The sequence below is a fragment of the Asterias amurensis genome, chromosome 14 (genome assembly GCF_032118995.1).
Source record: "Asterias amurensis chromosome 14, ASM3211899v1".
NCBI lineage: Eukaryota > Metazoa > Echinodermata > Asteroidea > Forcipulatida > Asteriidae > Asterias > Asterias amurensis.
The window spans coordinates 8596352-8623652 of NC_092661.1; the positions used below are offsets into that span (position 1 = coordinate 8596352).

General features: G+C 39.7%; 1 protein-coding gene across 4 annotated transcripts in view; it reads left to right on the forward strand.

Moving 5' to 3' along the window:
• Positions 1 to 26478, forward strand: part of LOC139947110 (polyphosphoinositide phosphatase-like) — a 32501-nt gene extending 6023 nt beyond the window's left edge. For 3 of the 4 annotated variants that reach the window (XM_071944952.1, XM_071944951.1, XM_071944949.1), the window contains exons 6-24: positions 64 to 174; positions 1128 to 1178; positions 2376 to 2461; positions 3472 to 3600; positions 4321 to 4421; positions 5447 to 5609; positions 7642 to 7739; positions 8814 to 8947; positions 10673 to 10792; positions 11986 to 12121; positions 12982 to 13040; positions 14470 to 14636; positions 15410 to 15551; positions 16852 to 17064; positions 19064 to 19144; positions 20906 to 21086; positions 22446 to 22525; positions 23919 to 24014; positions 24647 to 26478. In XM_071944952.1, the coding sequence (XP_071801053.1) occupies positions 64 to 174; positions 1128 to 1178; positions 2376 to 2461; positions 3472 to 3600; positions 4321 to 4421; positions 5447 to 5609; positions 7642 to 7739; positions 8814 to 8947; positions 10673 to 10792; positions 11986 to 12121; positions 12982 to 13040; positions 14470 to 14636; positions 15410 to 15551; positions 16852 to 17064; positions 19064 to 19144; positions 20906 to 21086; positions 22446 to 22525; positions 23919 to 24014; positions 24647 to 24824 (2326 nt within the window). In that variant the 3' untranslated portion in view covers positions 24825 to 26478. The remainder of the gene's footprint in view (positions 1 to 63; positions 175 to 1127; positions 1179 to 2375; positions 2462 to 3471; positions 3601 to 4320; positions 4422 to 5446; positions 5610 to 7641; positions 7740 to 8813; positions 8948 to 10672; positions 10793 to 11985; positions 12122 to 12981; positions 13041 to 14469; positions 14637 to 15409; positions 15552 to 16851; positions 17065 to 19063; positions 19145 to 20905; positions 21087 to 22445; positions 22526 to 23918; positions 24015 to 24646) is intronic. The other variant, XM_071944953.1, reaches the window with a different exon arrangement.
• Positions 26479 to 27301: the final 823 nt, after the last annotated feature.

The following is a 27301-nucleotide window of genomic DNA, read 5'->3' on the forward strand; positions in this document are numbered from 1 at the left end:
CCATTTGGTTGGTAAGTTGTTTGCAACAGCTAATTTTTTTTCTCAATATTTCTTTTTTGTTAGGGTTGCTGTGATTGGTGGTCATACCATTTACAAAGTGGAGGATTCCAGTATGGTGTATATTCCCAATGACACCTTTTCTTACAACAAGCTGCCACACCCAGATGAGGCCAGGTGGGTACCGGGCGTAAGGGTGCATTCCTTACACCCAGAATTGTGGGCACCCTAGTTTTTATGCCATGCTAAAGTATTTTGTAAATTCAAATTCAAATCGTCAACATACGTGTTCAACTAAAACACCCAATTTCTAAGTTCTCACATAAGAATTCTATGGCACAATTTAATGGAGCTGCTCAAGCAGAAAAAATGTTGCCCATACATGTAGTTGTTCTGCTAAGCCAAAAGAACCAGGAAAGCAGTCACAAATGTTACATGTGAGTTGTTATTTTGTCTGGTAACCTTATTCAGGTAGGCATAATCTTGTTGTGTTTGAATAGCGGTTTTTGAGCCAAAGTAGCTCTAGGAAATTGAGCCCAGCATCTAACCCTGGCTCCTGCGCATTATACTCACCTATTTTTACAAATGAAATATATTAAAAGGAACATTGCAGAATCCGTTTTGCTAATAAAACAGTTGCTGGCAGTGTAAGTACTTTTAATGCAATTCACCATATACAAAAACTGTACAAGTTTGAGATCGATCGGCCATGTGGATAACAAGAAAATAGAGAAAAACTGATTACACATTTTACATGATATTGATTATAGAAAATAAAATAAAACATTCACTGAGCGATGAACTTCAAACGGGAAATTGGTTATATTTATTTCTCTTCAAATGTGACATTTCAGGGGATGTTTTCTACAGTCATCATCATGAGATTGTGTAATATTTATGTAAATCTGTGATCTAAGACAAGTTTTTGTTACAAATTCTGTAATGTTTCTTTGGGTTTTTGGTTTAAAGTCCTAAACCACAAACAAAGGACATGGACAGCACTTGCTAACACATTATTATATGTTTCTGGCAATATGCCAGACGGATGCCTGATAATTGATATTAATCTCTGCAAGCAAAGACTAGCGTTTATTTGCTTTCTAATAGTCTTTTTTTTTCTTCTAATAAAGATATGTCAGGAATTTCCAGAATGTGGACTTATCAAGCAACTTCTACTTCAGGTTGGTTTAATTTACCAAAGGAGTTTCTAGTTACACACAGCACTAATGATAAACTTTTGCTAAAAATGCCCATCCATCAGAAAAACAGTCTACCACTTGTACTCGTTAAGAAAACAGTGAAAACAGTGAAAAACAGGGAAGTCAGGTTGGCGCAGTGGTGTCTTGCCTCTCCTTCCACCTCTTGGGACCCCGGTTTGAATCCTACCAAGCCAACTATGTGGATTGGGTTTTTCAGTCCCTACTTGACTTTGTGGGTTTTCCCTGGAACAATTCTCTGGGGTTTTCCTCTCACTTCTAAAACTGAAATGTCTTCATTGTCTTCTCACCTTGTGTAGATGCTGAAAAGGCTTTGACAAGTATTATCATAGATAGATGTAGATGTAGAATAATGGAAGTGTCTTGCCCGAGCAGTTTTTATGAGCACCGAATTCAAACTCTGGTGTATCTGTTCAGCAGAGTGTGGGTTTGAGTCCCATAGTGACACGCATGTCCTTAAGACACTGAACCATTGCTTCATCCTTCCGATGGCACGCAAAGCCGTTGGTGTGTTACGCAAGTTAAAAAACAAGTGCGCTAATTATCAAAAAGAGAATGTGGTCTGCGGGAGGCTGGCACCTTGGCTACCGGTGCTGCATACTCCTAAGGAGCTGAGATGGTTTCACGAATATGTAAGGCCCGATGAACAGGGGTAGAAATAGTGTAAGATGCTTTTATGACAATGTTTAAACAAATGCCTACCATCTTGTTTGTGTCCTGCTGTGAGTGCAGCCTGTGGGAGGCTGGCACCTTGGCTGCTGGTGTTGCATACTCCTAAGGAGCTAAGATGGTTTCTGGAGTATGTAAGGCCCGATGAACAGGGGTAGAGATAGTGTAAGATGCCTTGATACAACGCTTATTACCAAACGCCTACCATCTTCTATGTGTCCTGCTATGAATGCAGCCAGTGGGAGGCTGGTACTGGGCTGCCGTTGCTGCATACTCCTAAGGAGCTGTGATGGTTTCAGGAATGCGTAAGGCCCGATGAACAGGGGTAAAATGCTTTGATACGGTGTTTATTAACACATGCCTACCATCTTCTCTGTGTCCTGCTGTGATTGCAGCCTGTGGGATTTTGGTACCTACATGTGGGGCCTTCGGACATGTTTGAACACTGAATCCAACTACATCTATAAAATTTCGGTTCTTTTTGACACCCAGCTATAGCTATGACTTGACTCACACCCTCCAGCACAACCTGACACCAGTGATGATGGGTACCAGCAACCCTGGAGGATCACCATCAGGTGGGATCTTATTTGCACCCCTAAATAACACTAAAAACCTTTGGTAATTTTCAAAGAGCAGTATCCTCACTTGGTGTTTCCCAATATACATGTACTGTATGTATAAAATAACAAATCTGTGAACATTTTGACTTGATTGGTCATCAAAGTTGCAAGAGAATAATGCGTGAAGAAAAAACACTTCTTGCACAAATTGTATGCTTTCAGAAGCCTAATAAAAGGCTTCAGGCCTGAAGTCTTTTATTCTTTGAGTGAGAAATTACCTCTTTCTCAAAACTACGTTACTTTAGAGGGAGCTGTTTCTCACAATGTGATATACTATCAACAGCTCTCCGTTGCTCCGTTGACCAACTAAGTTTTTATGCTTACAATTATTTTTAGTATTTACCAATAGTGTCCAGTGCCTTAAAATAAACCAATGATTTATGTTAAATTATCAACATACAGCTGAGCATATTGCGTGTTGTGGCCGATCAGTTACGAGCGCTGGACTCGAGCTCTGGTGTTTCTGATCAGCGGAGTTTGGGTTAAAGTCCTTGTCTTGACATTTGTGTCCTTAAGCAAGACACTTAAGCATGATTGCTGTGTCCTTTGGATGGGAGATAAAGCCGTTGAACCCATAGAAATAGAACCCGGAGAACACTGAGCTTGGCCGCCCTCTGTGTCGTTAATGGACGCGGCGTATCGATACCGCGCGATATGCGTGTATGGCAAATTGATCATCGCGTGACACGCGTGTATGGCAAAAAGGCAAGATGGCATCGCACATAAACCATTTCTAGTGCTTTCATTGGTCAATGTGACATCTACTGTATGGCAAAATATTTTGCCATACACATGTTTTGCCATACACATGTGAAAAAAAGGCGCGTCCATAAAAATGGTCTCACAACGAAACCGCACGCACAATGACACACTAGCGTTCTCCGGGTTCTATTTCTATGATTTTACCACATACGGTTCAAAAGTTGTTTATATTAAGTTTATTTTTCAATTCCTTATTGATTTAGGTCCAACTGTGTATAGAGACAATCCAAAGATGAAGTATGTATGGAATTCATTCCTGTGGAGCCAGGCAAGGAATGATGTCCACCTTGACTGGGTCACGTATATCATTCACGGCTTCCTCGGACAAGTCAGTATCCTTAAAAGACCTACTTGAACAAAAGTGGCAACAAGTCATCTTTGCTGAAATTCATTTCAAGTGTTTTTAATCAATAAGAAAAGAAAGTTGGAATGAGATTAAAGAACAATAATTTTCCGAATCATACCCTTCTCCGGTGCTTTTCAGAAAGAATCGCGAAAAGCCCTGTGACGTCATCACTCAAATAACGCCATATGTTTGAACTCTGTTTTGTATAGCTGCTGTGTAGCTGTTTAAAATTTGCCGGGAAAAGACTTGAAACTTAATTTCGAAGATTTGAGACTTGACTTCAACGACTTGAGACTTGACTTCTCAAATGTGAGACTCGACTTCAAAGATTTTAGACTTGAACCCAATGATTTGACACTTAACTTCAAAGACTTCAGACTCGACTTCAAAGAGTTGACACTTGACTTCCAAGATTTGAGGCTTCACTTCGAAGATTTGAGACTTGAGTTCAAACTTTGACTTGTTGACAATGAAGGTTCAAGACTAGAGACTAGCCCAGAAACACTTAAAAGCCAGGTTCATCCTGGGAATGCGACTCTGTTTTTGCAGAGAATGTTTCACAAAAGTTTAACACAGCTCAACTGTGCCGTCCAAATTCGCTTCGCAATCGCATGAAGTATAAACCAGACTTTAACGTGTTTAATGGCAATACTCCTGTATTGAGCTAAAGATGTGTTGGTGATTCCTTAACTCCTTGGTGTTCCAGACATCAATACTTTTGGTCGGTCGGTTTACGTTGCTGTCATAGCTCGTCGGTCGAATCAGTTTGCTGGAACTAGATTCCTGAAGAGAGGAGCTAACTCAGAGGTAAGGACAAACAACTTATCGTTTCATTAGGAATAAACTATAAATAAATAGTAAACTTGCGGGTACAACCATGTGTAAATCTCTTCTTCTTCTTTTTTGTGTGTGAGTGTTAGCTCTGAGAAGAGCCGCCGGTTGTGGTCTTGATGTTTTGGACAGTATACATTGTACTCTGCTCATCTTCAGGAAAACTTTTCGTTGTCGGTTTTCCTTTCTTTATAAACTTTGTATGATAGGAAGTACAGTCTAGCAAGGTTTGCTGTATTAACATAATTAAGGACCTTGTCACACGCGGCAACTTTTACAGGCAGCTTGGAGGCAACCAACTGCATTGCGTGCTACAGGACCACTTTGGTAGCACGCCAAAGTGTCCAACTTTGTCTTGCGATCCACAAGAAAAATATTTGAACATTGAGATGGAGATTGCTTTTCTTCTAGGAGATTGTCAGGAACTGGTTGCCTGAAAATTGCCTAATGTGACATGGCCCATATCGCTCCCATTTGAACATTGCAACTGTTAAATTGCACAAGTTTTTTTTTTTTTTTTTTTTTTCACACGTAAAAGCAGTGTACGTGGAGCAAAGAGATATCTCAAAAACATTTGTTGTGAGACTTACACTGTCTGAAAACACCATACATATACATAAATGTCTCACTGTGAGTTGTGGTGGATCTGAAATGAATGGTTGATTTTCTCTGAAGGCGATCGGAACATACTGATCAAAACGTTGAGTCGTTTTAACACTGATTCTTTGCTGAGCAATTACAAATTATAAGAGATCTGTGTTGGTCCGTAATGATCAACTGTCCTCATTAAATTTTGAGCATTTATAATGTTATTAGTAAATATGTACACCGTGTGATATTCAGAGAAATACAACAGAGATACATGTGAATTAAGTGTTGTTAGACACATCCCAATAGTCAAACTTCTGTAACAGATATGCTTAGCAGAATTGCACTGAGCATAAACAAGTTTGTGTAAATACTTGACTTGTTCTGTGACAATTCTTTTTCCCCTATATAAGGGCTACGTTGCTAACGAGATAGAAACAGAGCAGATCGTACAAGATGCATCCGTGTCTCTGTTCAAGCGAGGGCGCTACTCATCGTTTGTACAAATACGAGGCTCTGTGCCCGGGTTGTGGTCACAGGACATCTCCAACATGGTTCCCAAGCCACCAATCAATTGTAAGCATCATTCTTGTTCTGCTTAGCAAAAATATGCAATAATTTGTGCGATTGTTATTAATGAAGAGTTAATAGTCTAATAATAATTAATAATAACAATAATTTATTCATTTATATTGCGCCCATTCCATAAAATGTACACAAGCGCATAACAAAATAACTATAAAAATATTAACAATTTTACAACAGGAAAATATACAGCAATCCAAACAAATGAAAATACAAGAACCTTACAGAACAATCCGTAGAGTAAAAATTGCAAAACATTAAGACAGTAAACCCAAATAAATTAGTAAAGGAACAATATATGCACAGGAAGGAACAATATATGCAATCTATTTCAGAGAAAATAGTCCTTTATCATGCGTTCACCATCTTTGTTGTGGCTGAGTGGTTAAGAGCACCGAATTCAAACTCTGATGTTTCTAATCAGCAGAGTGTGGGTTCAAGTCCAAGCCATAACACTTGTGTCCTAAAGACACTTAACCATTGCTTCGTCCTTCGGATGGGACGTTAAGAATGGTTAAGATGGTCTCGTGTGTTTTGTAACACACGTAAAAGAACCCAGTGCACTTACCCAAAAGAGAATGGGTCCAAAGGTCTATATGCTGGGTTTAGTATTACATGGGTCATTTTCATAACTACCATGAGTACTGCTTCGGCTTTGACATAGGGACCATCCCATCCTCCTGTTTAAATGCCCATGCTAAGAGTGTCTGTTTTTCCAGAAGTCGCATTTTCAAATCACAGTTTGGCAGTTATTGCTGTGTTCACCCAAAATTACATTTGCTCAGTAAGTTTCCTCTTATATAGCAGCGTTAATTCATGGAGCCAATGCCCAATGGGAAATGGTGCAAGATTTAGAAACTGATGAACAAATATAAATGGGAAATGTATTTGATGAAAGCTTCATCAGCGTGGCCCATTGTAAAAACTGTAAACTGTAAAGTGTCTTTACCACTTTGGTCTAATTAGCCTTGTCAAAGGCTTTTTACGCAAGCAGCCCGATTTGAAACCACCAAATAGCATTAATCACATGTCGGACCACGAACTGCACGGTACTGCATGCAGTTTTTGCATGGGGTCAAAGCATGGTTTTTCAACCTTGTACATTAACGCCAAATTTTTGCAGCTCGTTTTCGGCTTTGTTGTACGAGATTGAAAATCCATGTCATTGAATGCAGAATGAAGCATCTCTGCCAACAGTCTGGACTTTTTTTCAGTTGACTTAGTTGAACGAGGTTGAAAAACAACGCTTTGACCCCACGGTATACTTTACTATTATAATAATAATAATATTCGGTTTTTATATAGCGCTTTATACACCATGTCTCAAAGCGCTTCCAACATTATTACCCCTGATCACTGGGCCATTTCATTCCTTTTAAACCGTCTCAGCTCCTTGGGGAGTATACAGCCTGTGCTGCCAAATATGTAGCGCACTAAGCTAAACCAACCACAAGAACCATCTCTGCCCTCACAGGTATCCATTTACCCCTGGATGGAGAGAAGCAATTGTAGTTGAGTGTCTTGCTCACAAGTGTCACGACCGGGATTTGAACCCACACTCTGCTGAACAGACACACCAGAGCTTGAGTTCGGTGCTCTTATCCGCTCAGCCAAGCAGTCCTACTATTATTAAGTACTGCAGTACCATGCCAGTATTGTTGTTCCAATGATGCATTCTATGACATGTCAGATACACGTAAGCAGTTCGTCGTGCACCATGTGATTCATGCTACCTTTGTGAATTCAAAGCGGGGTGCTTGCGTAAAGAACCTTTGACAAGGCTACGGTCTAACTCTTGTGATTGATCTAGCCGATTTAGTTCAATGATTGAGTTTGCCGAGTAGCGCATATTTGTTGCACAGGTTGGATACTCCCTAGGGAGCTAAAAGGTTTAAGGAATGATTTAATACCCAGTGACCAGAGGTAATAGTGTTGGTAGCGCTTTGAAACGCCTTTCGGGTTTGAAAAGCGCTATATAAAAACTGGTTAGTATTAATATTACTTGGAATGTTACTTTTTGCAGTGGACAGGGCTGACCCCTACGCATGTCTCGCTGCTAGTCACTTCAATCAATTGTTTGAACGATACGGATCGCCAGTAATTGTCATTAACCTTGTCAAGGTAGGCCAACATAGTGTTTCAAGTCCCTATATTGTTTGAACGAAGGGTGTACTTGGCGACAACAGAGGTCTTAAACAACCTCTGTTGTCGCCAAGTACACCATTCGTTTTTTTAGAATACATCACCTTTGCACTGACGTGACTGTGGGTGCGTTCGATTAGCTTCCCCGTGTCGACCCCGCGGTGCGCATTCGGGTGAGCCCCTGACAAGAGCTAATCGAACGATCACTCGCCCTCTCGTGGTGACGTCATGTACCTCGCGGGCCAGCCCCAAGTGACCCGTTCCATAAGTAGGGCACTAGGGACTGACTGGGTAAGCCCCTGGAATGACATCAAAGCTATTCGAATGTACCGGGGGTCAACCCAGGGAAGCTATTCGAATGCACCCATTATAGATACAATAGTAGTAAGGGTTATAAAAATGCCCTCAAGTTGAAAGAGACCAAGAGGCCAACCTCGTAACACCTGGGAGCAGACCTCGAGTCTCGGACACGGCAGCTGTGGCAATCCGCATCAAATCGCACTGGTTGGGAGGCTCTACGTCCCCCATGATAGATACAGAACATGATGATGTGGAAGTGTCGTGGCCGAGGGGTTAAGAGCACCGAATTCATACTCTGGTGTTTCTGATCAGCAGAGTGTGGGTTCGAATCCCCAGCCGTGACACTTGTGTCCTTAAGCAAAACACTTAACCATTGCTTTGTCGTTCGGATGGGACGTAAAGCCGATAGTCCCATGTGTTGTGTAATGCATGTAAAAGAACCCAGTGCACTTATCGAAAAGAGAAGGGGTTCACCACGGTGTTCCTGGCTGTGGCTGCTGTATGCAGTGTAGCACCTTGCAAACCCTTACCAGGTGTTACACAATTGGGTTTCAGAATTCATCACTGCAATAACATATCTTTCTGAAAGTTTGTATAAACTCAGCGACTTGAGTACCTTGTTTGGTAGACAGGTGCACTACATGTGTATCATGTATATAAGACTTCAATATTATTATTATTATCATGATGATGAATAAAGAATGAAAAACAATTATTTTTTAATGTGTTTTTTAATCTCTTTTCTCAATCTAGAAACGCGAGAGGCGGAAGAGAGAAGCCATTTTGAGCGAGCAGCTTGTGTATGCCATTAACTACTTGAACCAGTTCTTGCCACCCAGGGATTTAATACAGTACATAGCACTAGACATGGCTAGATATACCAAAAAGTAAGTCACTTCAAATCCATAGAGTTATATATAAGAACTAGACGAGGGCGCACGAGTGATGCTTCATGCACAAACGCCACGGTACTGCAAGATGACAAGCGCGTCATTCTGCACGCGCGTTGAATATGAAACTCACGTTTGAGTTTGTTTTTTTTTAACGCTCACGCAAAGCTGTTTGTTCAACTTACGAAATGGCTGCACAAACACACGCTGTGAGATGCATGTTTTGTCAACTTAGAAAATGGCCGCCTGCGCGCATGCCGGAGCGCGTATATAGGCCAGTGCGCCCTCTAGTTCTTATATATAACTCTATGCTTCAAATCACATACGACTGTTTTACCTAAAATCTGAAGCACAGAATATTGCTCACAGAAGTAGGTTACCAGTCAACATTCAATAAAGTTGGCACTGTTGCCATAAGCCTTTTTGAGATATGGCGGACACAATGCTACAACACTATAAGGTTTGGGTAAATTTGTGCGTATTGACCATAGAAATAGAACGTGTGTTATTCAGTGGTGACAGCATGGTGAGCGTGGCATCAGTCGCCACGTGTGACGTGCGTGCAAGGGGTCCGCCATACCTCAAAAAGGCTTATTGGTGCCCAATTAATTCTTTTTTGGGGGTTTACGAGCTTGTCAAAAAACGATGCATATCGATCTGTACTGGATAGGCAGAAGTGGAACTCCATCGAAACCAGGGTCACAAAGGGTCAGCCATGACTCATTGGACGACAGCTTCATGAATTTCGGCCCTGGTACCAGCCTAAAGTCTAAGTAGGATTTGAAACTTTGCATGGTGGAGATAAGATATAGAAGAGTTTGCGGTAACACCATGTAATAACAATCTCTAAATGAGTTGGGGTGGTTCTGAAAAGAACCGTTGGGTTAACTCGACGTTTCGATCAGTATGCTCTGATCGTCTTCTGGAGAAGACCGTCTGATCGTCTGCTCTGATCGTCTTCTGTCTTCTCCAGAAGACGATCAGAGCATACTGATCGAAACGTCGAGTTAACCCAACGGTTCTTTTCAGAACCACCCCAACTCATTTAGAGATTGTTATTACATGGTGTTACCGCAAACTCTTCTATAGCCTAAAGTCTGTTTAAATTGCACTATTGCTTGATGAGTTGCCATACTTACAAATAAGTTTGAGAATACATGTAATAGTTTCTTACTTGTGCTTTTGATTGCCCTGCAACACCTTCAAACCATTGGAAGGTGCGACATAAATGGGTCTCACAATAAAAATAAAAAACATCCTAAAAACACTTGTGTTTATTCCAGCACCTTAGAGGCAGTGGACACTATTGGTAATTACTCAAAATAGTTGTTATAAAAACTTACTTGGTAACAAGCAATGGAGAGATGTTGATAGTATAAAACAGTGTGAGAAACGGCTCCCTCGGAAGTAACGTAGTTTTCAACAAAGAAGTACATGTAGTTTTCCACTAAATTGATTTTGAGACCTCAGAATTAGATTTTAAAGTCCCGAATCAAGCATCTGAAAGCACACAACTTCGTGTGACATGGTTTTTTTTTCTTCCATTATTATCTCCCAACTTCAATGACCAATTGAGTTCACAGGTTTGTTATGTTGAGATACACCAAGTGAGAAGACTGGTCTCTGACAATTACCAAAGGTGTCCAGTGTCTTTAAGAACCTTATTGATTGGTAGTCATGTGAGCTTAAGACTCTTATTAACTGATTGTATTTCCCCTCCAGCCCCAAGTTGAATGTGATCAGTCGTCTTGATTCTATCGCTGATATTGTCGTGAAACAGACAGGAATCTTCCTGAGTGGACCTCATTTGGAACCAAGTTTACCTGTCAGACCAGAGGCAAGGTGTGTTCTTAATAATAATAATAATCAGTTCTTACATGTATATACATGTAGCACATATTACAATAACGGTTTCAATGCGCATTACATAATAGTGCCCTGGGCCGAATTTCACAAAGAGTTAAGACTAGTGCTATCTAGAGTTAGGACGAGTTACTCAATCTAACTTGGGACTAGCCCTAAGTTTTTATTATCTCCTAGGACTAGTCCTAAGTTAGGACTAGTCCTAACTCTTTGTGAAATTGACCGCTGGTCATTGGGCCAATAACATTCCTTTATATTTTTCCGCTCCCTGGGGAGTATACAGCCCGAGCTGACGTGCGCTCAGAAGGCTTTTTCAAGCACAATATCTAAGATACCCATTTATATACCACTATGGGTAAAGTGAAGCAATTATAGTAAAGTACCTTGCTTAAGGATAGGTGTGTCACGACCAGGATTCGAACCCACACTCCGATGACTTGACCACCAGAACTTGAATTCAATGCTGATAACAACTCGGGTCTTAACTCTATCCCTCCCAGCCAGAGAGCATAGTGTTGTGTGTTGCTTTCAAAACCAACATGTCAACGCGCGTACCACGAACTGACCTAACTCGTTCACAGTTTTAAAAAACGTGTTCAGAGAATAGCGTGATTGAAGTTGAATACTTAATATGTTTCGGAGTCTGCCTACTTTCTTTATTTTATTCTTTTTGCCGAAAAAACAGACTGACAGAAAGGTCACTTTGAAAATAAAAATTTGAGTTTTGCCTGCAGAGTGCTGTGTAAAATCAAGCGTAATAGAGACCTTACGAGATAGGTCACTTTGTGAAAATACTACGCTCTCCGGTTAGGTCACTTCGTGGTACGCAAAATTCTTACGCGCGCCCTAACTGCGGGCACTGTTGCGCATAGTATAATCATTGGTAAAGTGGTGTATCTAGATAGGTCAAAAGACAAAATGCCAAGTCAAGTGAAATGTCATTTTTACTCATTAGTGTAATTACAAAACTATTACGTATTAGGCACTGAAACTTGCTGATAATGTTAACAGAATTAATCATTTGTTTAAAAAAAAGTTGGTACTAGTGACAAGGTATTCAATATTGCCTGAATGAGATTGAATGGTCAGACAGTAGGCGGAATCACTCTGTCTGATAGAGACAGGAATGTATCTTGGATTGCAAAATAATCAAAACTTTATATTCCAAATAGATGTGATCCACCGTCTGACGACAAGTCTTTCACTTTCATCAAGCAAATGGGAGTGGCTAGAACCAACTGTGTCGATTGCTTGGATCGCACCAACACAGCTCAGTTTGTCATCGGCAAATATGCACTCGGCCATCAGGTAAAGAATAATACTGGACTGAATGTAGACATTGGTGATGTAAATAGTTATAGTTTCAGGCTTTGAAAATAACCCAATGTATTATAACGGGAGACTTGGAAGACCAACAGACCTAGAGAAGTACGAAAAATGGAGGAATATGTGGAAATACAGAAAACCAAAATGCAGAGTAAGAAAGGAAAAGTATTCGGATAGTAAAACAAATAGTATGGTTTGTTTATGTAGACGTTTGATATAAGCTTCACCTCGGTATTTGAAGCTGACGAACTAGCTCCCTTGGCTTCGTCTCTAGAACTACATGTAGTTTGTCAACTAGGAGCAAGGTTCGAGTGTGCACCATGGTTAACTAAAAGTTGCCTATTTTGACTTGAACCCAGGCTGGTCGACCATTGGTTGAATACTATGGTCGACCATTTGGAACCAGCCTCGAGCCTATGGTTTATTCACTGGTCCCAAGAGCCTATTCCATTCTAACGTGTGTAAAGCGAAGAGGGGAACTAGTGACACTATATAGCAAAACCGCGGAAAGCATGGAGTATTGAATACCAGGGTACTGATGGTTGGGCTTCTAAACGAGTCGTTCGAGTGAGTGCGTCACTGTGCATGTGCGTTGCTGGTCAGTAGTCAACTAAATGTGCCCACTCGAACTTGCTCTAGTCTATCGACTGGCCATCACACTCAAACCATGTAATATTTGTTTTTTTAAACTGTTTACTTTTTGTATTGGAATAAAAAGCACATGGTCTATAAATGGCTACATCAGCTGCGCAACTCGACCCATCCAGCGGAAGACGTCTGTGTAAATATGCTCAAATACAACCATATTAAGCATACAATGTACTGTCATTTTGTCTTTTCAGTTCTACTGTCTGGGTGTATTGGATTCTCCCAAACTGGAGTTTGACACAGACACTGTGAGGTAAGCGTTCCATAACACGTATTTTATTGACAGACAAAGCTACTCGGTTTTGGGTTTTTCAAAATAGTTTCTCGAAGGGGATGATGGACCCCCCCCCAAAAAAAAAAAAAGCAGAAAAAAAAAACCACCACAACATAGTTTGAGTAATCTCCTACCCTTATCCAAGGTGGTTCTGAAGTGAGTATTACAGTTTTTGGGTGAAAAACTATTCAAACCATACTACTTTAAAGGGAATCTTTTTTCAAAATGGAAGTGTCGTAGCCGAGCGGTTAAGAGCACCGAATTCAAACTCTGGTGTTTCCGATCAGCAGAGTGTGGGTTCGAATCCCCAGCCAGGACACTCCTGTTCTTAAGCAAGACCACTTAACCATTGCTTTCTTCTTTTGGATGGGACGTAAAGCCGTTGGTCCCATGTGTTGTGTAACGCATGTAAAAGAACCCAGTGCACTTATCGAAAAGAGAAGGGGTTCGCCCTGGTGTTCCTGGCTGTGGCTGCTGAATGCGCCGTAGCACCTTGTAAACCCTTATACATGTAAGGTGCTAAATAATTGGGTCTCAGAATTCATCTTTCTGGTATAACATAATACTGAGCGCCTTGTTAGGTAGATACGTGCGCTTTATAATAAGACTTTGATATTGTTATTTTTACTAAAAGCATCACCAAGTAGGTTTCTACGGTTATTAATTTTTTGAGAATTTATCAATATCTGACCCTACCTTTAAAAGATTTGGGTACTTTTTCCAAGTGTCCACAGATTTACATTAAACTTACAGGGTTTGAAGAGAATGATAGCTTCCCTTCAAATATTACTAACTAAGGTTGTGTAGTTTTTGAGAAATGAGTAAAACAAGTCACAAAATCATTTTCGTCTCATGAGACCAAAATGATTTTAGCATGTAAAATCCCCTTAACCAGTTATGATATTATACCAAAACCATAGCATAACTGGTTAATACGTTTTTACATGCTAAAACTGAGACGAAAATTATTACCTATACTCATTTCTCAAAAACTACACCACCTCAGTAAGTAAAATTTCAAGGGAAGCTTTCTACTATCATAATCTTCAAACTGTGTAAGTTTAATGTAAATCTGTGGACATTGTGTTTTTTGTTAGGAAAAAGTACATATACCCTTTAAGGGAGCTAGCATCTCAAGAGTTGGAAGGGTACATGTAGGAATGTTCTAAGATGCACACTAGAAAAAATGTTTCCTTTTGTCTTATTGTGATGTTTGTAATAATTTGAATTGAATTGAGTTGAATTGAGTTGATGTGAGTTTTTGGTTGTGATCTTTGAAGGATGTTGGAGGATCTGAATTGAGTTGATTTGAATTGAATTTGTTCATGTTTTTAACGTGATGTTTATAATATTGAATTGATTTTAATTGAGTTGAGTTGAATTGGGATTTTGATTGTGATCGTTGAAGGATGTTGGAGGATCTGTATGAGGACATGGGAGACACGTTAGCGCTGCAGTATGGAGGCTCTCAGCTCGTACATAGCATCAGAACATATCGTAAGCTGTCACGTTGGACCAGCCACTCAAGAGACATCAAGCAGTCACTATCACGTTACTATAGTAACACATTCTCAGGTATGCTTTGTTATTGACATTTTGTAAAGAGATTCAATTTAAGCCTTGAGTATTTTGTGGAAGTACATGTATAGTGGCCTAGCGGTTAAGAACACTGTATTCAAACTCTGGTGTTTCTGATCAGCAGAGTGTGGGTTCGAATCCCAGTCTTGAGACCTGTGTCCTTAAGCAAGACACTTAACCTTGATTCTCCGTCCTTCAGATGGGACAAAAAGCCATAAGTCCTGTGTGTTGTGTAACGCACGTAAAATAACCTAGGGCACTTGTCGATAAAACAAAGGGGTTCGCCCCTGTGTTCCTGGTTTGATTGGCAGCATAATGCGTCACAGCACATTATGCTATGTAAAAGGAGTAGATCTCATAGTTCAATTGTAGTCCCACATACCTTGAAGGAAAATATTGTATGTTAACCCTTTGGTGTACAAATTAAACTTAAAAAAATCAAAAATGTAAAAAGTAGTTTTTTAAGTTATGACTGTTAAAAAAAATCATTTTGGCGTGTTTTTAGTGGTCGCTAGCGACCACCTTGTACACCAAAGGGTAAAGGGCCTTGACGTCACTCAAGCGCCCCCGAGTGACGCAGATGAAAATGTAGATTGCAATATTTGTTTAACACCATTTGATTTCAATAATGCTTGATGTAGTATAAAAGAATACGATACAAATAACCACAATATAAATGCAAAAGCAATTCTATGAACACCTGATTTAGAGTTGCGCCAGTCCCTCAACCTAACCTGATTTCTAACAAAAATTTGTGATCTCAAACCTAGATGCCGACAAGCAGAGTGCATTGAATCTCTTCCTTGGTGTGTACAGACCTAAACTGACTGGGCCAAGTCTATGGGACCTCCCTACTGACTACTACCTACATCACAGCGAGGCCATGGGGCAGTTCACCCAGAGCAATAGAACGTTAGTAAATCAATTTAGTAAACATATAATGTTAAAGGCACTATACATTATTATTTTTATTTTTATTTTTATTTTTTTATGCAAGTCGCCAGACACATAGGTGTGGGCTACAATTATTTTTGTCACAGAGGCCGTTGCCACCTACTCCTAGGGCTGAAATAGGGTTACCCCTTTTACAGTCCATAATGTAGGCTTGGGTTTCATCAGTCAGAAGCCTGGCCGGTAGAGCAGAAAGCACTACCTCCTCATTTTTATGTAGCAAGTGTCACGAACGGGATTTGAACCCACACTCTGCTGATCAAACCACAGAGCTTGAATTTGGTGCTCTTAACTGCTTGGCCATGACACGCCACAATGGAGTGGAGCGTTGATACTGTATACTGATTGTTGACAAGGCTTCCAAATGAGTCGTCCGAGTGAGTGCGTCACTGCGCATGTTCGTTGCTGGACAGTAGTGGACTAAATGTCCGCACTGGAACTAACTTTCTCCTTGCTTGACCATGCTCATCATGTTGCATTGCTTGCTTGGTTTGTTGACATTGTGTAGCTAATGTGTGTCCTGTGACTGGCTGATTTGGTCTGTTGTTATTTGTGACACAGGTTCAAAGTGTGTGCTTATAGACATTATCAAGCTGCCACCATCTTGGTCATATTCCCAGTATCCAATTACAGCAATGGTTACTAAATATTCATTGTACCTAAAGGAACCAGCCGTCGATTTCACCAAACTCTTCCTAACTTAAGATTAATCTTAGGACTTAGGACGAGTCACAACCCTGCACTGTAGCATGCAGACCTTAAGATTAATCCTAAGCCGGGACGAGTTACTCGTCCTAACTCAAGAAAGGATTAATCTTAGCGTTTCGCGAAATCAGCTGCAGACTCATTTTCCTTCCAGCATCTGTCTTTATCATTAATTTAAATAGGAGAAATTTAACATGGACCTTTAGACATTAAAAATAATTTTGGGTTGAGCAAAAAAATAATAGACTAGAGTGCGACTCGAATCGACTACCTCTGGATTAACATGTCGGTGCTCAACCAACTGAGCTGTACAGCCCTATGTTGGAAGTCTCCCTAGATATTGACAAAATAGGGAAACCACCGACATAGGGCTGATAGCTCAGTTGGTTCAGCACCGCCACGTTAATCCATAGGTTATTGGTTCAAGTCCTACTCTAGTAAATTTTTCTTTGTTCAGCCCCAAATTGTTTAGAATTTACCTGGTCATTTTCCCTTGTGGTTTATAATATTTGAGACCTATTAATTTTATGATTTTGTTTCTTGACAAATCCTTCAGGTGTACTCAGTGGTTCGACATGGAAAATATCCAGGCGCTCCCACTCCCCTATGAGGAAGTGAAGAAGTCCATAAACAGCTCAGGTGAAGAGTCCATCATTCTGGAAACCCCCCTACACCCGGAATGCATCGACCCATACTTTGATTATTACAGACTATCTGAGCTGACCACTCTCATGGAGTTGTTTTGTATTAACATGCCACAATCCACAAGGTAAGTTCATGCTTTGAATTGTTCATGCTAGGTTTAGGTTTTCCAACATCATCCAAATGTTTTGATAAAAAGTGATGCCATTAAAACATATTATAAGTTATCACACAAGCGCGAGTGGAATACGGAAAAATATAGCGCTTCCGTGTCCCATATCCAACGAGGACGAAGGCCGAGTTGGATATGGACGCAGACCCGCTATATTTTTTCATATTCCACGAGCGCGCGTGTTATAACGAATTTATCTTCCAGTCTCACGAGCAGCGCGCAAAGTTTAAAATTTCAGAACGTTATTTGGCGACGAACAGCATGCACGCACACACAGTTTAGAATGTAATTTTTACACTGTCCGTATACGGAGCGGGACGCATTGACATTCACAATACGCACTGTGTAATAAAAACAGAGGAAGTAGTATATATGTTTTTATCCCCCTAGAAGTTGGAGCATCTGATTGGTGGATTAGCGCGTACTGGAAGATAATATAAGTTATCACACAAGCGCGAGTGGAATACGGAAAAATATAGCGCTTTTGTGTACCAAATCCAACGATGCTAAAAGCTGAGTTGGGTATTGGATGCAGACGCGCTATATTTGTCCGTATTCCACGAGTGCACGTGATAACGTATTTATCTTCAAGAAAACTTGTTGTGTAGTCAGAACACACAAGCCGCAGGGTGTGATATGGGCCGTGCAATATAGGTTTATATCACACAACTTGTTGCTATGGATTGACCAATCAGAATCAAGGATTCAAGCCTACTTGGAGGTAATAATAATAGTGGCTTCTGTTGCAATGCTCAAATCCGTCTCTCAGATTATCATGGCGCATCAGTATTCAGTATTTTTCCTGTAGAGCTATGTTTTGAGGTTGAGACCTACTCCTTTACTTAGCACCATGTATTGGTTACCAACAACCAAGGTGCTTTGGCCCAATATGAGCCAATCAAACAAACAAGTTGAATTAAATCTGTCACATAGTTGCAAAGTGTCAAGTGTTACAAACTACAGAGTGTGACGAACGAAGCTCCCCCTGATTACGCTGATTGCCGTTATTCATCTGCTGTAAACCATGTCACCTTAAAGGCACTGGACTCCTTTGGTAATATTGTCAAAGACTAGTTCGCTCACTTTGTGTATCCCGACATATGCATAAAATAATAAGCCTGTGAAAATTTGGGCTTCAGAATAATGAAAGAAAAAACACCCTTGTTGCACAAAAATTGTGTGCTTTCAGTTATGCATTATAAAAGACTTCAGCTGAAGTATTTAATTATTTGAGTGAGAACAATTTACCTCTTTTTTAAAAACTACGTTGCTTTAGAGGGAGCCGTTTCTCACAAATATCAACAGCTCTCCATTGCTCGTTACCAATTAAGCAACAAATATTCTGAGTTACATTTCATAAGTTTACACATGATGTCACAGGTTACATGGTCTTTTGTTTTAAATGATTAATTTTGATATGAATATTTGTTTATCCGGAGGTCGTTGGTTCAAATCCTGCTCAAGTAAAAACAAAATTTGTTCAACCCCAAATCGTTTTATATTTTATTACACTAACTTTGCTTTATGATATGTGGCTTACATCTGTGGTCATCCATCCCTGACGACCTGGCTTCAGACAGTACACTCTTGGCAGGTCCAACGGTGCATTCTGCTTCTAGGGATCGTGTTTTTTACGCACATGCTCGACGCCTTTGGAACCGTCTCCCTCATCAAATTCGTTCTGCAGAATCCCTTGAAGTTTTCAAGAAACATCTCAAAACATTCCTGTTGGTTGAGACCTCCTGTGCCATTATTTAATTGCTCTTGTTCTGTTTCTTGTAAAGCGCTGTGGTACCCTGTGTAAAGAGCACCCAATAAATGCCTGCTATTATTGTTAATATTATTACCATTGCCTGGCAAATGTGTCCATTTAAACATCATCTAATCATCTTCATCAAGCTCTGATTGTTCTCTTGGTGCTTGTCCGCCTCCATTATCACCTTTTGCTTCTCAGAGATTTCATGCCAAAGACCGCAGCAAACGTCAGTCCGTTTACAGTACGAGTCAGCCAGTCCAAGACTAAAGAAGAACTCAGGTACATCTAAACATACCAACGTTGCACCCAGATTTAATCAAATATCCATTGGCTGGATACCAGTCCAATCGCAGTTTCTTGATTTGGGCAATTCCTAATCGATTTGGGCAATTCCTAATCGTTAAAGGAACACGTTGCCTTGGATCGGACAAGTTGGTCTATAAAAAGCGTTTGTATCCGTTTTTTATAAAATGCATATGGATGGATAATGTTTTAAAAGTAGAATACAATGATCCACACAAATTTGCCTCAAAATTGCGTGGTTTTCCTTTTACTGTGCAAACTAACACTGTCGGCCATATGGCCGACCGTGTTTTGACTCCCATATATGGCCGGCCGACCGTGTTAGTTGACAAGGTAAAAGGAAAACCGTGCAATTTTGAGGCATGTTTGTGTGGATCATTGTACTCTACTTTTACAATATCTTTCTAACCATATGCATTTTATAACAACCGGTTACAAACACTTTTCAAAGACCAACTCGACCGATCCAAGGCCACGTGTTCCTGTAATGTTAAACCAAGGTTAGTACATGTATGAGAGAGATAGGATGTTGCCAGCGTGGTGTATTTTTCTTGTGGGAGTTTGCCAAGTTCCTTTACAGGAAGCTCATCTTAACAAACAAACAAACAAACAAACAAACAAACAAACAAGCAAAAATCTAACGCAGTATCGGAAGTTGCGACTACAGTTACGGATTTGACTTTTGTTCTTAAAGGTGTTGTTAAAGATGTCCTATACTTTAACGCTTGATGACATGGATATCTAGCCATAGCTGTAGCTGTAGCCGCCATTTAAGACATGGCGAAAAACCACCAGGGCCCACCTTCATGGCATTGTGTACTACATAGTTCTGCGCTTTTGGCCAAAGAAATTAAACCACAGCTCTGTTCGTACTTCGTATCCAGCTCTGTTCGTTTGCCCTTGTACCATTTTCATGGAGCTGCTTGAATTAAATATTGCAGTGATAAAACATTGACCACGCAACATAAACCATTTCAGAAGTAAAATTTGCCCAATAGCAGGACTCCAAATTGTGGCATTGTGGTGTTTTTCAATTAGCCATTTATGAAATAGATTTGAATAACAATGACTTGCTTATAAACACAATTTACCGCTTACATTTGAATTCCTCAGACTACACAGACAGTTGCTATGTCAAATGGTTCAGGGCAAGCCTTTGCATAGCAACCTCCAGATGAGCAACTGTCTCGATAGTCTGAGGAATTCAATTTTAAGTGGTAAATTGTGATCAAGCATGCCCTTGTACCAGACAATATTCAAATCAGACATGACTTATTGAATACAGACATGACTTCTTCCCCTTTTAGTCTGATTTCCGACTGTTTGCCCTTGGGAAAAATAAGAAAAAGCCAACAGAAAAGTCAATTAAAACCTTTACCATACCTACGTACATGTAGGTCAGCCCATGTACTTGGTAACAATGTTTTACATTTTTCAAGTTGTCATGCCTGTGAGCAATTACACTTCACTTTGTAATATGGTCATTTTGTAAAATGCTGTTCAAGTGTTAACTTTGAGACTGATGATGAGTACAAGAGTATACTTGCATTTACATTGAATGTGCTTGTTTAAGTAAAAATTGTTTCGTATGGCACAATGGTACCTGGGTTTGCTCATTTGGAGGTTGCTAAACAAAAGCTTGCCCCGAATCATGTGACATAGCAACTGTCTCTATAGTCTGAGGAATTCAAATGTAAGCGGTGCATTGAGACTAAAGTCCCTTTTTTCTGGCTGCAGTTCATACCAAAAGTCTGCGGCCCGTGTTCTTGCTGAGCGTCTCATCACGGCTGGGTCACCCAAAACGAGTAACGACATTGCATCGTCCTCTGAAGGGACATCAAGCAGTGATGAGGAGCTCGCAGAAACTCGGTCTGACATCAGCGTTGGCAAATCTAGAAAGCAGGAGCTACGCATGAAGGTGAGATGGTGGGTTCTATCTAACCACAGAAATAGAACTTGGAGAACGCTGAGCTCGACGGCCCTGTGTGTCATCTGTAAACGCGGCTTATCACACTACAAGACATGCCTGTGTGGCAAAACGATTATCACCTGATCTTACATAGACATTTCTACGTGTTTTTCATAGGTCAATGTTAATGCCCACTATGTACGGCATAACAAATGGCGCACGCGCATCGATAAAAGTGGTCTCACAACGAAATCACACACAATGTTCCACTCGGCGTTCTCCAGGTTCTATTTCTATGTTCCTAGCCGTCTCAATGTCAGATGATGAGTTTATGTCAAATGACCATTATTGGCTGTGGTTTTCTGGTTTTGTTTATAAATCGCCTTGAGCGTCAAGTCCTAATACTTCATTGAAGCAACTGAGTCAATCGCCTCTGTTACCTCTAATTATTGCCTTTCGGCCCCTTGAAGGCAGTGGACACTATTGGTAATTGTCACAGACCAGTCTTCCCACTTGTTGTATCTCAACATATGCACAAAATAACAAACCTGTGAAAATCTGAGCTCAATTGATCGTCAAAGTTGCTAGATAGTAATGAACAGAATTATATGCTTTCTGTTGCTTGATTTCGAGACCTCAAATTCTAATATGAGGTCTAGCAATCAAATTCATGGAAAATTACTTATTTCTCAAAAACTACGCCACTTCAGAGGGAGCCGTTTCTAAAAAATCTTTTATACCATCAACCTCTCCCCATTACTTGTTACCAAGTAAGTTTTTATGCTAATAATTGTTGTGAGTAATTACCAATAGTGTCCACTGCCTTTAAAACATTCCAATACAGGTACGTAGTTGCCCCTTAAGAACACAGCCTCAGGCCTGATGGCCTTTGGAGTAGATTTTGTTTGCAAAGCGAAACATTTACTGGAGTGGGACTTGAACCAATGACCTTCAGTTTAACGTGCCGGCACTCTACCATTATGAGCTATCTACAGTAGCCCTGTGTTGGCAGTCTAAATATATCTTTGTTTGGGGTGCCAGTCAGAAGCCATTCAACCATTAACTGCCATGTAGAACCAGGGATCACATCCAAATTATGATGCAACCTGTGAAAGGATCCCACCAAAATAGGGCTAGCTATCTCAGTTGGAAGAGTGCCTGCACGTTTCCGTGCCCGGAAGTCTTTGGTTTGAGTTTCCCTCTAGCCAATTTTTATTTGTTCAACCCAAAAACGGTTTATTTAACTCACACAAAATCCTTTATAATCAGTTTGATTTCAGATTTAACTTACAATTTTTATGTAATATTATTCCTTATTAATCTTGAAGTTTTTTGTTGCTAACTTACCGCTGTCTCTCAAACACGCAGGATAAATTTCCCAGTACTAAGGAAGTATATGGTGTGGAGATCAAGAACCCAGCCAGACAAACAATCAGTATTTATCAAAGGTAATTATATGAAATGTCTCATTCAATGTGTGGAGTTAAATTTATGAAACGTTAATTCTTCAAGGTGGCTACACATTTTAAGGCTGGGAGCCTCACCTACCCAAGGCAGAAATTACCTGCCCAGAGCAATTGTTTGAAGGCGCCAGAAACCCAACTTCACACCCCTGCCCACAGTTCCTTTGTGGTGTGTCACGGCCTAGCGGTTAAGAGGCCCGAACTTAAGCTGTGGTATTCTTGTTCAGCAGAGTGTGGGTTCAAGAGTCTTCACACCTGTGTTCTTAAAGACACTGGACACTATTGGTAATTGTCAAAAACCAGTCTTCTCACTTGCTGTATCTCAACATATGCATTCAATAAAAAACCTGTGAAAATTCAAGCTCAATTGGAAGTCGAAGTTGCAAGATATCAATGAAAGAAAAAAAACCTTGTCATACAAAGTTGCGTGCTTCAAATGATTGATTTCAAGATCTCAAATTCTAAATCTGAGGTTTCGTAATCAAATTACGAAAGTTGAAAAATACTTCTTTCCTGAAAACTACGTTACTTTAGAGGGTGCCGTTTCTTACAATGTTTTATGCTATCAACAGCTCCCCACAACTCGTTACCAAGTAAGGTTTTATGCTAATAATTATTTTGAGTAATTACCACTAGTGTCCACTGCCTTTAAGCAAGATACTTAATCATGACCCTTTGTCCTTCACATGGGGCATAAAGCCTTTGAACCCCTTTGGTCATAATGTCAAGCTCATTGTCACTAAAATAACAAATCTTTGTTGGATAGAGATGGACTCTGCATATCAACTGCAAACTTGGTTTGTGGATTTGTCTTGGGGTCTCTCAAAAGTCTTGGGTCTTGGGACCCCTCCCCTAGTCAAATGTAAATGTTATTATGAATAAAATATACGATGGGCTCTGTGGAAATTATTCACAAGGGGGGAAATTAACTTGTTGGGTTTTATACATGGCTGAAAAGAGCATACAACAAGCTTCATTTTGACATCTTATACACTTGTGTGATGTTTGGTTCAAAAGTTATGACCTGTTGGAAAATAGATTATGTCATAATCTTAAAAAACACATACTGGAGAAACAGCCTGTTTAATAAAAACATCAACTATCGATGTCTAAGGGATGAACAAAAAGAACATGTTTTATTCACCTTTATTGATCAAAAACAAAGCCTGTCACATATATATATATGTTATGCCTGAGAAAAAAGAAAATAAATATGTCCCAGTGATCATTTTAAAAAGGACTTGGTATATGAACTGGTGTGGATTAGTCTTGGGATACAGAAGCCTCCTATTTTTAGACCACAAGGTCAAATGATGAGAAAGGGACTAGTAGCTTGCGGGGCATTTGTGTTAACATGACTTTTCTTGTTTATTTTCAGGTTTGTGTCAGTTGATTTGAACTCAAGAAGCATTTGCCCTGAGATTCCTTCCATTCGGGGAAGGACTAAACGTTGTATGAAGAGAGCAACGAAACTGTAAGTTTTTCAACTATTTCTTGTAGAAAATTGGATTGGAAATCACACCTTTCTAAAATAAAAACAATTACCTTAAATTTTGTTCCTTCATATTTTAACACATTTTAGAATAACCAACGAGTAGCAAACTTGTTCATGGTTTTTTTACAAAGTGAAATATTACAACTGGCCTCTGAAGTCTATGGAACTACATAGTGTGAGCACAGTGCTCAAAATAATAGGCGTAGTTTTATGTTTGGTTTTTAACAAAATGAAAAACCAAAATACGCATTGGTTTGTGCATAGCTCTCTGCGGGCAGGTCTGTTTTGGTTTTATTTTGTGAAGTGACTTATTAGGTGACATTTACTTAACACCATGAGTGAAACTCTTTGAGTAGTGTTGATTCTGAAAAGAACCGGTGGTAGACAAGTTGTGAACAAGTTGCATGACTTGTGCATCAAATAAAGTGGCATATTAACATGAAGTGAGGTTGAGGCGCTTGTAATTTTGGTTTCCGCTTTCATAAAGACCTTATGTATTTAAAAATTAGTGCACACTGAAATGGTTTGATTTCGGAGCCCAAAATAGTTTAAGTGTGACCCATTTTGGAAAACTATAACTTTAAAAAACATACCCGTTTCCATCTTGACAGGTTCCCAGCTAGCGTCTTTTCATTGGACAGTTCATATGAGGTGACTCCGCCCATGGTTGATCGAACTTCCCGCGCCGTTTATGAAACCTGCGTACTACGAGGAATGGTTGGCGCTCAGCCATGTTTTGTTGAGGACTTGGAAATTTACAAAAAGTTTGTCCAAGGTAAAAATATGTAAGAGCAGTGTTTCCCATGAACACTTTGTTTGTGTCGCATTTGCTCAGTCAATTTCCAAAGTTGAGTCTTCTTAATTCACACTGCATGTACTTTGCACCCTCATACTACCGGTAAACCACCTTTAAAAGATGTGCTTTACTAATAATAATAGTGGATTTTTATATAGCGCGCGTATCTGTCACTCAGTGACGCTCAAGGCGCTTTAAACGTACAGTATTTTCCTGCAAGGTATGTTGGACTACATTTGAATTATGAGACCTACTCCTTTTACATAATACATGGTGTTATGTAAAACATGGTGTTATGTTAAAGGAGTAGGTCTCAAAATTCAACCGTAGTCCCAAATAAATGTATACAAAATGCTTTGGTGCAATATGCAGCCAATCAAACCAGGAAAACCTTTTACATAACACCATGTATACATGGTGTTATGTAAAATATGGTGTTGTGTTAAAGGAGTAGGTCTCAAAATTCAACCGTAGTCCCAAATAAATGTATACAAAATGCTTTGGTGCAATATGCAGCCAATCAAACCAGGAACAATGGGGCAAACCCGTTCTCTTTTCAATAAGTGCACTGGGTTCTTTTACGTGCGGGACCAACACACGGGACCAACTGCTTTACGTCCCATCCGCAGGATAAATGTAGAGACACGGAAAGGAGGCTGGTCCTCGATTTAAAAAAGGATGAGCATGTTCTGTCAAATCTTTTTGTAAAAAAAATCAATCAAATTGTATTAATTCAATACCAGAAACGTGGTGCTGGGCACCGTATCGTGCCATCAGGGCCCAATTTTATAGAGCACAACAAAAATATACTTACCAGAACAAGGTTACCAGCCAAACTACCGTGTCGCATGTTCAATTTGTGACTGGTATCCTGCTCATTTCTGCTTAGCAGAAATGCGCCAAGCAATATTTTCTGTTTAAGCAGTGCTATGAAATTGGGCCCCTGTCTTATGTATGTAAATAATGATAAATCTTGTATTATGTATTTTTTTAGAACTGAGGTTTCTTGTGGTGATGTACAATAACCTATACAAGAATCCAATGAGTGAAACAATTCATGATAAGTCTAAAGCATTTTTCACTCTCTATATAATGGTAATTATGACGTAACGAAAAAACTTCTATGTGTTTTAAAGGCACTGGACACCTTTGGTAATTGTCAAAGACCAGTCTTCTCACTTGGTGTATCTTAACATATGCATAAAATAACAAACCTGTGAAAATTCGAACTCAATTGGTCATCGAATTTGCGAGAGAACAATGGGAGAAAAACCACCCTTGTCGCTTAAGTTGTGTGCTTTCAGATGCTTGAATTTGAGAGCTCAGCTGAGGTCTTGATTTCAATTCAAATTTTTTAGTGAGAAATTACTTCTTTCTCAATAACTGCATTGCTCATTACCAAGTTAGTTTTATGCTAACAACTACTTTGAGTAATTATCAATAGTGTCAAGTGCCTTTAAACCAAACAGTCTAAAATTAGACAAGAATGCAGTCATATGTAGTTCAAGGTATATGAAGCAAGTTTCACTGTCTGTACTATTAAAAAGTATAAACTTATTTGAAGAGCACTGTCAGTTCTGGTCCTGTACAGGTTGACTCAAAATTGAGACGACCGAAATTTATGATTAAAAAAAAACAAAACAAAAACTGACACTCAAAACCCCAGTGAAGCACATATTAAACAAGTATTCTTTCCTGCTTATCTGAAAACAAAAGAATGAAACAAATTGAATATTTCTTGGTTATGCCCGTTTTACTAAAAAGCACTCATGTTTATTGACCCCTTGCACTCGCGTCACTTGCGTCGACTGATGCCACGCTCACCATGTTGGTGGTCAATAGGCGTAAACGCCGCGTCACCTAAAAAGGCAGACTTTACTGAATAACACACGTTGACATTGACCACAAAAATGGCGCATCCAAGATTATTCTGATGATGACGCCAGGTGAAATGGGTCAATAGCTGACTGTCCATGTTTAAGTTGGCTGAATCTAAACATTTGAGTAAAAGGGTATACAAAGTCATTCATTTGTTTTGTCAAGTGTTCCGTGGACAGCTTGCAAAATGAGTACCTTTATTAAAATAGACATAGCTCCTCTTTAGGAGTGATTAATTTATTTATTTCTTATTTTTTCTATTAAGCAGGAGAGAGTGCTTGCTAAATATATGCTTCACTGAACTTTTGAATGTCAATTGTTTGTTTGTTAGTTTTGAAAAACATCACCAACCTTGGTCAACTTCTTTTTCACTCACCCTGTAGTTTTCAACAAACAGATCAAAACCAACCTATGAAAGGTATACATCCTAATGTGATTATAGTTTATGGTTTGACAAATTATGGGCATGTTGAAAGAAATGTTTTTTTGATTGCCTTATAAAAACCAAGAGTTTGAGAAAAAATTTCCGACATGTTTAAGATTGATTCCCAAAGGGTTTGTGGTTATGTTTGAGACGAAGCAGTTTGCTGGA